This window comes from Cupressus sempervirens, chromosome 10 (genome assembly GCF_028749045.1).
Source record: "Cupressus sempervirens isolate cs-2001-9-10 chromosome 10, ASM2874904v1, whole genome shotgun sequence".
NCBI classification, from domain to species: domain Eukaryota; kingdom Viridiplantae; phylum Streptophyta; class Pinopsida; order Cupressales; family Cupressaceae; genus Cupressus; species Cupressus sempervirens.
Window position 1 is genome coordinate 208,583,220 of NC_143127.1, and position 14,383 is coordinate 208,597,602.

Sequence of the window (14,383 nt, forward strand, 5' to 3'; positions counted from 1 at the left end):
CATCCTCTTCTTCGGAATCAGATGATAGAGCTTTTTCGCCCACCATTTGTGTGTAAATCAATAATGATTTTCGTCCTTTGTTTTCCAATGATAGTGTATTCTTCTTCCAGTCATGCTTAACTTTTGCTTGTACGAGCCATCCTCAGCCCAGAATGGAGTCATATCCTCGCCTCTTTAGTAGGATGACGACGAAATCGAGTAGGAACGACTGTGTTCCAATAGTAATTGGTTGTGCCATTAGGATTCCCACGGTTTGATCCCATGCTGGTCTGCCGTGAGCAACTGGAATGTAAGTGGCCACAACATCGGCTGCCCCAACTTCTTCCAGGTATCTTCAGGTAGGACATTTACCCTTGATCCTTTGTCCACAATTGTGTCTGAAAGGACCGTTCCTAATATGCCCATCTCTATGACTGCCAGATGTCGTCTGGATGTGAGGGCTAGCAGCTTTGGGTCCGCTATACTTGTTTTGCTTTCCTTTTCCCTTCCATGTTCTCCTAGTGGTTTAGCAGTTGGAGCGATGTTTGTGAGTTTCGATCGAAGTTGAGGCATTGTGAGCACCAGATTGTTTATCTTGATTGGTACTTCAGTTTGTGATATTTGCCATATGATGTTCTGTTCTGCGCAGTTCCTTGTGGAGGTACCGGTAGTGTCCTTCAATTGTGATTTCTTTGCCTGCGTTGCTTTCTCAGTTTCGCCCGTGCTTCTTCCAATCTCTTCTTTCCTTTTGTCGAGTTGGGGTACAGTTTTGCTTGTTTACGGGTGATTGCTAGGACTTCTTCGTTTGTGCCAATGCTGATTAGATTCACTCCTGATTTTGGGCACTTGGCATCTTCATGATCTCCAGGACTGCACCATCGGCATAACAACTTTGGTGTATTCGCTGACGTACATTTCATGCAAAGTGGCCCCACAAATTGCATGCTTGATATTGAACCATTGGGCGGTCGTTCGCATCGTACTAAATTCAGCTACGGCCCCCATTATTATTGTTGGTATTATTGCTGGTATTGTTATTTTGCCCTCTTCTATTATTTCTATACCCACCCGAAGTGGCACCATCATTGCTGGTGTTTCCGTTCCCTCCTGATACGGAAGCCTCCTGTGTCAGGAGCACTTGTTGATGCCCTCTTGTCTTCATATTGAACAGGCATTCCTTTGTGGAATGTCCCATAATTTTGCATTTCCCTTCGTCTCCTTTTGCATATTCTTAAATTCCTTCATCATTCTGATCATGTCCTTCTGGAGAGCTCAGACCTTCTTGTTGTCTTTTTCGTCACCACTGCTATCTTCTTCCGGAGACGTGTCATCTGAGTCGGATGAGCTACTTTTCTTCTTCTTTTTTGTTTTCTATTCACTCTCTAAGTCCATCACCTGATTGTATGCTTCGGTGTATGATGATGGCGGCACAATCTTCATTTTCTTTCTTAACTCCGGGTGTAGTCCTTCAATGGACCATCGCTTTTTTAGCCTATCTGTTGGCTTACTTTCCATTTTATTTATTAATTCTTTTAGTTTTCTAGCATATACATGGACTGTTTCATTTTTCCCTTGCTTTGTGGTGTAGATTTCTGCTACGATCTCATTGTCGTCTCCTAGCAATTGAAATTCGGTGATAAACTCCTTTTTAATTGTTGCCCAGGAAGTTAATTTTTGGGGATCCGCATTGGCAAAGCAATCAATTGCTACACCCCTTAAGGTTGCTGGAAATTGTCGGACCCATTCATTTGTGTCGGTTATGCCATTCGCCGTCCAAATTGTTTCACATGTCTTACATTGTCTGATTGGATTGGCCGTTCTATCACCATCAAACTTTGGCAATTTTTCCTTTGGTCCAGCTATTACTATTCGAGTTAGAGGTACTTGTTGTGTACCGGCGCTGTTTTGCACACCTGTGTTGTTCTGTACACCTGCGTTGTTCTGCACACCTGCATTGTTCTGCACACCTGCGTTGTTTTGCACACCCGCACTATTTTAGACAATCATCTTATTTCCAACAGCCGCGTTAGTTGGTAAAAAAGAGTTTTCCTCAAGCGAAGTAGTTCCTTCCGGAAGTGTATTGCGGACGAAGAGTTCACTCCACGCTCGTGTTCCTTCGACACTCTGAGCCGTGTGAGTTAATTCCCTTCCATCTGGATTCTCTTCCCTCGGCATATATAGGTTCAGAAATTCCTCCCTTGTTTCTTCCACCAAATTCAACCACTCGAGTCTCTTCCAACAATTCCTTGGTGCGTCGGTGTCTGTCGGCAATCTGCTAAAATCTCCGTCTGTGCTCGGCCTGTTGTGCCAAAATTAAATTCCCTTGTGCTGTGCGTATTTCATCTTTTCCCTTTATCTTATTCGTATCCTTGTTAACTTGATTCGGCATTAGTCTTCATTCCTCTGCCTTCATTCCAGGTCCATTGGGCAATGACGCCAAATGTTTACTGTATGGGTTAAATAGATTAATGCATATAGACAATAGACAAGAACATGTAACAATAGTACTCCTTTTATTATTCGCATATATGCTGAAGAGATTACTTAATGCTTTCCATGATGATTACAACCATCTTGGATTGTGTACATATACTTCTCGAAGAACCTTTTCGAAGGGGCCCGTCGATCGGCTACATAACAATTATCGACTACATGCTAATCTACCCGTTGGCTGTTTTATAATTTTACCGACAACAGTCGGCCCTAAACTTTATTTTAAAATATTATCAATTTCATTTATTAAAATATATTTATTAATTACTTCATTTTTGGGCTTGGTTGACCCAATTAGAAATTAGGGTTGTTAAACTCTAGTTTGAGTTATATCATTTGTTGAATTTATGTATAAACCTTTGATCGTCTATTGAAAATAGATGAGGATTTTATAAGGTTTATTAGGTCAGCTTTATCAATATTTATTTTTGGAAACCACCCAATTTCTTCTGTAATAGTCTTTGGTAGAAGAAAACTTCTAGTTCAATGAAACTGTATTCTCAAACATTAGTTGCTTGGTCAAGTTGCCAAACCACATTATATTCATATCGATCTAATTTTTGATAATTGAGGTAGTTATATTTGCTACTAACATATTTTTCCAACTTTATATTATAATTGCTTAGCTAATGAACCCATTAATCTATAGGGAAGTATGAGAGTTATTATCTCATCGAAATGAGGATTTAGCCATTTGAATAAATGAATAGCAAACACTTTAATCACTTATCTAATGAGTAACTCGTGAACCTTAAAATTAATCTTGTTCAATGAACCCTTTAATCACTTATTAATGAACCCTTATCACTAAGCGAATATTAGAGTCATCAGTTTTTTTGAAATTAGTCTTTAGCTAATAGAATGAGTTACTTTGCCTTCATTTACCTGAAGGTAAAAGGTATTATTCTAGTTTTTTAGTGTTTTAGAAATATTAAGCAGCCAAATCAAGGGGGTTGGCCCTTACAAAAAGTCAAGCTGTCTGACAACCAACCAATTACCAACCACACAAAAAATCACCCCCTAACATAGCTTAACACCCCAAAAACATAATACGAAAGAGCATAAGAACTATCAGGCATCCTACTAAGATAACCATTACTAGCACTGTTTAGAAATAAAGAGTTTTTAAACAAAGGCAACGCTGCCTTAAAACAGACCAAGTCCGAGATCAATCAAAAAACAAGAAAACACATAAACTAAAGGAGGGCAAGGCACTAATTAGGCTTTCCTTCGCCTTTCCCTTTGAGGAGGACATTCACCCAGTGTTTCACTAGGAATCCCAATAGAAATTTGGAGTCCTTTTGGTTCAGATCCTCATCCTCGTTGTCTTTCAACAAATGCAGGGTAGTAGCCGCCGCATAGGTCACCTTGATGGTGAATTTTTGACAAAAGGCCGAACCTTTACTCCAAGACCAACATTTTCTCCCTTAGCTCCTTAACCTCCGATTTTAGAGCCGCCACCATTTCCTCCAAATAGCCGCATGACTTGCCCTTCTCCATGTCCTTGCTGTTAACTTGCAAAACCGGGGAGTCAAAAATAATTTTCCCTTTGGAATTCACCCGAGCCAGGGAGGACATTGTCGTAGGAGAGGGGGTCTTGTAATGTCCCCTCTTTAGTTCGACATGGCATTGATCATGGATTTGCCTATTACAGACTCTCGTAGGCAAATGGTGTGGAAAGAGAGTCAATTCTGCGGATCAGATAGTCATATCTTGCTCTTGAAGAAGTGTTAAGAGGTTATATTTTATCATTATGTGATATTGGGGCCCACATGTTATAATTTTAATTTGAGTTGCACTTTTTATTTTATAAAATTACTTTATTATAAAAAAGTGCATTATAATGAGAAATTATAAAGGATGTTTCTAGAAGTTCTAGCAACTTCTTAGAAAAGTGAATAAATAGAGGGCTGGGCCTCTCATTTGGACATGCTTGGATTGGAGAACTCTTCTACTTCTTCATTGTGAAGACATTTGTGGACTTTGGATCTGCAAATTATTCGATCTTTGGGAACGAATCACTCCCTTGGATTGGCGACTTTGAGGGTGTGAAATATCACCTGAATTGTTGCATAATTGGAGTTGGTATTCAACCATCTCATTGGAGCTTATTGAGAATTCGTTGTTAGGGTTTGTTTTTGGTTGGAATAAAGATTTCAGATTTGCCCTATCATTGGAGAAGCATTTGACAAGAGTTTGAAGACAGAATAAGTGCATTTTCAGAATTGGCAAAGCAGGGTTCGGAACCACATAATTGCTCATATCTCCTCAACCCCTTGGAGTTATTTTTTATGGTTTTACAGGGTTACTACCTAACCCTAGGCGCCCATTTTCCTTGCATTTGGGGGTCCCAAAACCCTAATATTTTTTTTTTTCAGCAGCCGTACAGGTATGGCCTTGCTAGTTTGGGCAGCAGCAGCAAATTAAGGATAGTTTGGGGGTGCGGTTGGAGGTCTTCATCAACGATTTGCAGCAAAACGTGGTGTTCTTCCATAATTCTTCAAACCAGGTTCTTGCATTCTGAAATATATGTCAATTTTTGGGTAAATTTGCTGTCATACAGTCATTGTAATAATCAGTCCAGAATTGGTAATAAAATAATTTCAGAATTTATTGCATTGTAATTGAAATATAGTTCATATATTGTAATTTTGTGATTATATTCTGAAAGTATCAAATCTGAAATTACCATATTCTGAATATTGTTACTGTTACACGCCAAGTGTTTGACAAAATTCCTAAGTTCAGTTTGAGGGTTTCTGTGGCCTTTATAGAGAGGGTCATTACAGTGGTATCAGAGCTATAAGTCCTGCCATCCTGTGGAGGTCTTATAGGGAATTTGGAACAGCTGGATAGGACGGAAAGTGTTTGACGAAATGTCAAAACACTAAAATCAGAGCATGCGACAAAGGCCTTATAATTTCCGCAATACCAAAGCAAGACAAGATAGGATTTCTGACCTGCAGAGCGAACAGTCTAGCTCATCTATCCAGGCGGACATAGAATCCAGTCATACAGACACAGGGGAGGTATTTTTTGATCAAGACTACGACTACAATATGGATAGAGGCGAGAATGCCGGTCCAGATCCGCAAGAGGAAAGATTTTTACAGTTATTAGACACCCTGGCATAGGGACAGCGATTAGCCGAACAAAGAGCACAAGAACAGAATCAGAGAATGGAGCTTATGATGCAGATGATGGCTCGACAAATGGGGTTGAACGCTAACATAGGAGGAGGAAATAATCAGAATGGTCACAATCAGAATGGGAATAATCAGGATGAGAGACATAATGGAGGCGAACAAATTGGGAACAATTTCGGTCATGCCCCCCAGCAAGCTCGGACAGTAAGTTCGAGGCCTATGATTCCTACGTTCCTTCCTAGAGCTCCAGAGCAGCCGGTACCAGAACCCCAGATCACTGACATACAGGATCAGCCGAGGAGAGATTGGGAAGCAGGAGGACCAGATTTTACAGCTGCAATCACCTTTAGAGAATATATGGATGTGCGGATGAAGCATATGCCCCGTGGACAAGACAGGACTCAGAACTATGAGCTACGAAAGAAAGTAGGAAAACTACAGTTACCATATTATGATGGCTCGGGGAAGTCTACAGCAAGAGCTTGGGTTCAAAAGCTTGACACATACTTTCAATTGAATCCTATGTCTGAGGAAGAAGCTATTAAGTATGCAGCAATTCACCTGGATGGGTTAGCACACGAATGGTGGCATCATGGTATGATCACTATGGGTCATGCACACATTACCTCATATGTGGAGTTTACGGAGAGACTGATTGAACGTTTTGATAAGAAAGATCCAGAACTCCATTTCAAGGAATTAGCCCAGCTTAAACAGTGGGGCTCATTGGAAACATACATTTCAGAGTTTCAGAAACTTGCAGTGTTAGTAACAGATGTATCTGAACGAAGGCTATTGGTTTTATTTATGGATGGGTTAGTTGATCCGTTGAGAGGGTGGATTAAAGCTCTCAACCCTCCCACTTTGCAGGAAGCCATTAAGAAAGCTCGTGACATGGATTCCTCTTCAGCTTCTAAAAATAAATTTTAGGCAAAGAGTTTCCCTTCAGGAAAAGATAAGGACAGGAAACCCTTTCATAGAGAGGCACAGCTACCTAAGGAAGAAAGTAAGAGGCTGGACAAGGAGACACTTAATGACTTGCGTAGGAAGAAGCTATGCTTCTATTGCAAAGGCCCGTATGAGTACGGCCATGACTGTCCTATGAGGCCAAAAGGGAAGGCCAACCAGGCAATGTGGGCTTATTACGAAGGCTCAGATTCAGATGGTTCAGAACATCATGATGAGGATCCTGATGAAGCAGAGGGAGAGCAGGAGATAGACAGTGCAGGGCAAAGGCAGGAAACAGAGCTACATTTACAGGAAGCACGACTGTCTAGTATCCAGAGAGAGGGATCTTTCAGACTTCGGGGAGTCTTGGCTGGACAAAAGGTTATTACATTGTTGGACACAGGTGCCACGCATAATTTCATTGATGCACGATTTGTAGAGAAGCGTGGACTCATTACTGAGGAGTTCGAAGGACTAAGAGTCAAGGTAGCTGATGGATACACTCTTCGTTGTGACAGGATGGTACGAGACTTACCTTTGCGCTTGAACAACTATGAGTTTAAGGCGGATTATCATGTGGTCAACATGGGTGACATGGACATAGTACTTGGGATGCAGTGGCTACGTTCATTGAAGGTGGTTACCCTGAGATTAGAGGATATGGAGATACAATTCGAAATGAATGGTAGGATTCATGTGCTAAAGGCTATCCGTAATGGAGACATCAGGACTATCTCATTTAGGCGGCTGGAGAGATTAACTAGGCATAATGATATAGAGTGGGCAGCAGTTTGTACTTTGATACCTACACAGGAGGAGCAACATAAGGCGGAATATCATCCTGATATTCAGAAGTTGAGGATTAAGTACGAAAAGGTATTCATTGAGATTCCACCAGGCAGGCCACCGGACAGAGGTATTGAGCATATTATTGAACTGGAGGAAGGTGCTAAACCTATCATGATCACACCATATCGACATCCAAAGCGACTCAAGGATGAGATCGAAAGGACCATTGAGGAGTTGCTAGCTATGGGGAACATCCGACCTAGTAAGTCACCTTTTGCATCTTCTGTTGTTTTGGTAAAAAAGAAGGATGGAACGCTTCGGATGTGTATTGATTACAGGGCATTAAATAAGAGAACCATTAAGAACAGGTATCCTATTCCTCACATTGATGAGTTGATAGATGAATTGCATGGGGCCTGTTACTTCACGAAAATTGATTTGAGATCAGGATATCACCAAATCAGAGTCCGTGAACAGGATATTGAGAAAACTGCTTTCAGATGTCATTGTGGGCACTTTGAGTTTGTAGTCATGCCTTTCGGCCTGACCAATGCACCTGCCACTTTCCAGTCCACTATGAACAGAGTTTTCCACCATCAGTTGAGGAAATTCGTGCTGGTGTTTTTTGATGACATTTTGATCTATAGCTGATCATGGCAGGAGCATCTAGAGCATTTGGAGACGGTGTTGAGCATTCTACAGAAGGAGTCCTTGTATGCAAAGGAGTCCAAATGTGACTTAGGGATGACTGAGCTGTTATATTTAGGACACATCATTAGTGCAGGAGGAGTGCGGATGGATCCTGAAAAGATACGCGCTATTGTTGATTGGCCTCCACTAGAGAACCTTACACAGTTAAGGGGGTTCCTTGGTTTATGTGGTTTTTATCGCAGGTTTGTCAGTGGCTACTCACGACATGCAGCTCCCATGACTGATTTACTGAAAAAAGGGGAATTTGTGTGGACTCAGAAGGCACAGGACTGTTTTATGAGATTTAAGGAGATAATGACTACGTGCCCAGTTCTAGCATTACCTGATTTCACGAAGCCATTTGAGCTTCAATGTGATGCATTTGGAGAGGGAGTAGGTGCTGTACTTATGCAGAATAAGCACCCCATAGCTTATGAGAGTAGGAAGCTTAGAGGGCCTGAGCGTTCATTCAGTATATATGATAAGGAGATGTTGGCCATCATGCATGCTTTGGCCAAATTCAGACAATATCTTGTGGGTAGCAAGTTTTGTATTAAAACTGATCATAACAGTCTGAGGCATTTCTTGGGATAGCAGGACCTGAATGATCGCCAACAAAAGTGGGTAAGTAAGTTGCAGGCATATGATTTTGACATCTCATATGTCAAGGGAACTCAGAATGTTGTTGCAGATGCTCTATCTCGAAGGCCACACCTCACTCTTATGGTTCAGATATCAGAGGATTGGCGACACTTGATTATAGCAGAGTATGCCAGGGATACATGGGCCTCCGATATAGTAGAGGGAACAGTGATTGATACCAGATACACACTTGTGGATGATTTGATCATTTACAAGAACAGGATTTACCTAGTCCCAGGATCGAAGGTTAAGCAACTGATTATGAGAGCACTTCACGACTCACCGACAGCAGGCCATCCCGGGTACTTCAAGACTTACAAGTCAGTTCGAGAGCGGTTCACTTGGAAAGGGCTGAAAGCTGATGTTTTGCGGTATGTTCGAGAGTGTCTTGTTTGCTAGCAAAACAAACAAGAACACAACTATCCGGCAGGGCTCCTACAGCCACTTCCGATTCTCGACAGGAAGTGGGAATGCATCTCCATGGACTTTATCACAGGTTTGCCCAAGGTACAAGGACGAGATTGTATTTATGTGGTGGTAGATAGATTAACGAAATATGCTCATTTCTTTCCTATCACCACTACACATTCAGCAGCTCAGGTGGCAGAGGTTTTCTTTCGGGAGGTTTTCAGATTGCACGGCTTGCCTCAGAACATTGTGAGTGATAGGGATAGCCGTTTCATGAGTCACTTTTGGCAGGAGGTATTCTGGTTATGTGGCACGGAGCTTACACCCAGCACTAGCTATCACCCACAAACCGATGGTCAGACAGAAATTGTGAACAAATGGGTGGAAGGGTATTTAAGGAATTATGTGGCAGCTCAGCAGCGAGCTTGGGTCAGATGGATATATCTCTGCGAGTATTGTTACAATACTACATATCATATGACTATACAGATGACACCCTTCATGGCACTTTACGGTTATGAAGCACCTAGTTTCTTGGATTTGTTGTTGAGCGACAGCCAGGTACCCAGTGCAGGTGAATTATTACAGGAGAGTAAGGATACAGTTGCTACCCTCAAAGACGATATTGCAAGAGCTCAGAACCAGCAGAAGCAGTATGCAGACCAGAAGAGAACTGAGCGTAGTTTTGAGGTAGATGATATGGTTTACCTCATGTTGCAGCCATACAGGCAATCTACTCTTAAGAAGAGTGGGGCAGAGAAACTTAAGCCACGCTATTATGGACCATTCAGAATTATCAGGCGAGTTGGTGAAGTGGCTTATGAGTTGGAGCTTCGCGCAGACACCAGAGTGCACAATGTGTTTCATGTGTCACGCCTCAAGAAGGCGTTGGGTCAGAATGTGGTGCCTTCTGCAGTATTACCTCCTTTAGACGATGAGGGAAAATTGATTTTTGTACCAGAATCCATCCTGGAGAGCAGAGAAAAGCAGCTTCGTAGAAGGGTGATCAGAGAATACTTGGTTAAGTGGAAAGATTTACCTGTTGAGGATGCTACTTGGGAGGGGGAGGCTATTTTGCAGCACCCGGCGTTGAGATTGCTTGAGGCCAAGCAATTTCAGGAGGGGCGGACTGTAATGTCTCCTCTTTAGTTCGACATGGCATTGATCATGGATTTGCCTATTACAGACTCTCGTAGGCAAATGGTGTGGAAAGAGAGTCAATTCTGCGGATCAGATAGTCATATCTTGCTCTTGAAGAAGTGTTAAGAGGTTATATTTTATCATTATGTGATATTGGGGCCCACATGTTATAATTTTAATTTGAGTTGCACTTTTTATTTTATAAAATTACTTTATTATAAAAAAGTGCATTATAATGAGAAATTATAAAGGATGTTTCTAGAAGTTCTAGCAACTTCTTAGAAAAGTGAATAAATAGAGGGCTGGGCCTCTCATTTGGACATGCTTGGATTGGAGAACTCTTCTACTTCTTCATTGTGAAGACATTTGTGGACTTTGGATCTGCAAATTATTCGATCTTTGGGAACGAATCACTCCCTTGGATTGGCGACTTTGAGGGCGTGAAATATCACCTGAATTGTTGCATAATTGGAGTTGGTATTCAGCCATCTCATTGGAACTTATTGAGAATTCGTTGTTAGGGTTTGTTTTTGGTTGGAATAAAGATTTCAGATTTGCCCTATCATTGGAGAAGCATTTGACAAGAGTTTGAAGACAGAATAAGTGCATTTTCAGAATTGGCAAAGCAGGGTTCGGAACCACATAATTGCTCATATCTCCTCAACCCCTTGGAGTTATTTTTTATGGTTTTACAGGGTTACTACCTAACCCTAGGCGCCCATTTTCCTTGCATTTGGGGGTCCCAAAACCCTAATATTATTTTTTTCCAGCAGCCGTACAGGTACGGCCCTGCTAGTTTGGGCAGCAGCAGCAAATTAAGGATAGTTTGGGGGTGCGGTTGGAGGTCTTCATCAACGATTTGCAGCAAAACATGGTGTTCTTCCATAATTCTTCAAACCAGGTTCTTGCATTCTGAAATATATGTCAATTTTTGGGTAAATTTGCTGTCATACAGTCATTGTAATAATCAGTCCAGAATTGGTAATAAAATAATTTCAGAATTTATTGCATTGTAATTGAAATATAGTTCATATATTGTAATTCTGTGATTATATTCTGAAAGTATCAAATTTGAAATTACCATATTCTGAATATTGTTACTGTTACACGCCAAGTGTTTGACAAAATTCCTAAGTTCAGTTTGAGGGTTTCTGTGGCCTTTATAGAGAGGGTCATTACAGGTCTTATCCACCGTCTCCGGGAATTGATCTTGCGTGAGATCCACAATATCAATCGTGAGGGACGTAGAGACGTGAGTCACCTCCTTACTCTCCTTTTCCTCCCCTCTCGAACCCTACACAGAGGAATCCGAAATATCCACCTCCATTTGCATATCCTCCTCCTTTTTCGCTCTGTAATTTGTCGTCTTCTGTTTCAACCTTTGCTTGGGGGGTTCGTGTCATCAGAATCTGACTCATCCTCCTTCTGCGATGCAGTGGTTATCAGTTTCCTTTTGGCCCTAGTTTTTTAGTGTTAATACCATACATTTCTTATGCTAGAGGCACACTGTTCTGAGAATTTCCACTCTGTGTCTGATTCTTTTTGTATTTTTCTTGTTGATCTTATTTTCTTGTATAGTCTTTATATGTGCATATTTCTTTGGTCAATAAAGAAATTTTTTATGTACCTATGCTTATTCTGCTCTCTTTTGTTGATTATACCCTTAAGATACATAATGCTCAAATTTGGTTTTGACTTATTTTTCAGGTGTTCAGGCTGTACTCGTGAATGGAGACTTGACAAACCTCTCATACTTGAGGAAGTAAAGAATTTTTTTGATGATCATGGTGTACAAAACTTTACTTTCACTAGTGAAAAACTGGTAAAGTTTTTGCAAGTTTTACATACTATGTTCTTTTACCTTATCTAAATCTCTTAAGATCACAGAATTATGACAACTCTTTTATAGAACATGTCTTTGATGATAAAGCAGGTAGTAGAATTGGGCACTTCTACTTTTGATTCACCATTTGGTTTCCACCTTTGTATGTTTGGTTTTTCCTTGATCTTTGGTGCATACAAAGTAAGATACGCTATTTGTAACAACAAAGTTCTCCCATGCAATAGGCACCATAAATCAGTTGTCAAGAATCATCTCTTATTTGTTGTGTCATTCTCTATTTGGCTTGGTCTGTAAAGTATGGCAACTTATTTATAACAATTAAGCTATTAATGCAACATACACCAAAAATTAGTTATCATGAAACACCTCTTATTTGTGGGATCATTCTCTGATCAGCCTAGTCTATCTAGTAAGATAATATGTTCATAACAACTAAGCTCTCCCATGCAGCAGGCACAATAAATTAATTATCATGAAATGTGTCTTATTTATGGGATTATTCTCTAATTAGCCAGCTAAGTTCTCCTATGTAATAGGAAGTTATCATGAAACACCTTTTATCTATGGGATGATTCTCTAATTGGCCCAGTCTATAAAAGTAAGATTAATTTACTTGTAGCAACTAAATACTCCAATGCAACAAACACCATAAGTTAGCTATTAGGGAAGTCCTCTTATTTGTGGGATCATTCTCTAATCATCTTGGTCAAAATATTATACATTTATAGGCACTTTGAGATGGGTACATCTTGGTTACTTGGAAGGGACGTTGTGTCCACAGCTATTTTTAACAAAGCTTATGATAATAAGAATGTGAGTCAACAATGATATCTCCCAATTGAAGTTGTGCCTTCCATGTAACAAACCTTACTTCATATCATTGAACTTGATCTTCCATATACTATCCTCTTCGGCTACCCTTGGATCCATGCCGTGTAACCCAATCCTTGCACTTGTCATCAGCACATCAAATTTTCTCATGCCATTGTGGAAAAACCGTTCTTGCTACTCCTCAAACTTTTAAATATTTTAAAATGTTGGAAGGTGTAGAACTCCTCTATAATTTCACCAAAATCATGCTTTCCTCTTCATACATGTTTTGTCTAACAATTTGCATACTTCCTAAGGTCAAGAGGTTTTCTTGTTTCAAGTACGATATGTTCAAATTTATGAATGTCTTATTGGAAAAAGTGATGCATTTTTTTCAGGAACTGAAGCATGAAAAACTATACAATTAAGTCCTGATAGCAATATCACAATTTGACTTGCTGTGGAAATATCTCCTACTTATTCACTTGGTAAGCTTAAGGGGCTTTCTAATGAATGGTTAATAAGGCACAATACTTGGTGGAGGCAAATGGGGTTGCAAGCATAGTGGGTTTAACCATGGAGGAAACTCCATAGTTAAGCGCGCTTGAGCTGGAGTAGTAGTGGGATGGGTGACCTCCCGGCAAGTCTCAGTGCTTCATCTCTGTGAGCATCACCTAAATGGGTGCTAAGTGTTCCATTTATTCTCGTGAGAGATAGATTTGTGTGTGAATCACTACTCATGAAACATGAGTCCATGAGTTTGACTCAAAAAAAAACTACACGGTTAAATCCTGATAGCAATATCACAACTATACAAACATTTGATATAAAAAATGCCAAATAATTTCTGAATGTGGGTTGTATCAAATATCAGAAAATAAATTGAGGAATAACTCAGATCTGACCTGACATTTGTTTCTTGAAATTTTGCATTACAATGTTGACCAAAATATTGCATTATAATGTTGATCAAGTCTGGTGCAGAATTGCGTTAACAATGTTGCTGCTACTATAATTAAGAATTGCATACCTTCTAAGGTCAAGAGTTTTTCTTGTTGCAGGTATGCTATGTTCAGATTTATGGATGTTTTATAGCAAGAAGTGATTCAAAACTTTGAATTGTGTAGGAAATGAAAAACCATACAAACATTTGACATAAAAAATGCCAAATGATTTTCTAAATATGGGTTTTATCACATATAAGAAACTAAATTGAGGAATGACTCAGATCTGATGTGTCAGTTATTTTTGAAATCTTGCACTACAATGTTGGCTGAATCTTGTATTATAATGTTGATCAAGTCTGCTACAGATTTGCATTAATAATGTGGCTGCCAATTTACTTAAGAAATATCCTTCACAGAGTCATAACCCAGTCTAGAATTTGCTCAGATATGATTCCAATCTGCACTACCTTCAAACAAGATCTACTGTTAACCCAATGATTGTTTGGTGATGCCTAGGAACCCTGAAAAATGGTTATTCTTGAATCAGC

The 14,383-nt window shown here is 40.1% G+C and overlaps 1 protein-coding gene across 2 annotated transcripts in view; it reads left to right on the forward strand.

Annotated features, from left to right (window-relative positions):
* Nucleotides 1–14,383, forward strand: part of LOC149533365 (S-adenosyl-L-methionine-dependent methyltransferases superfamily protein) — a 225,458-nt gene that overhangs the window by 27,868 nt on the left and 183,207 nt on the right. For both annotated transcript variants that reach the window (XM_089804290.1, XM_089804289.1), the window contains exon 2: nt 11,943–12,057. In XM_089804290.1, coding sequence (XP_089660416.1) covers nt 11,943–12,057 — 115 coding nt within the window. The remainder of the gene's footprint in view (nt 1–11,942; nt 12,058–14,383) is intronic.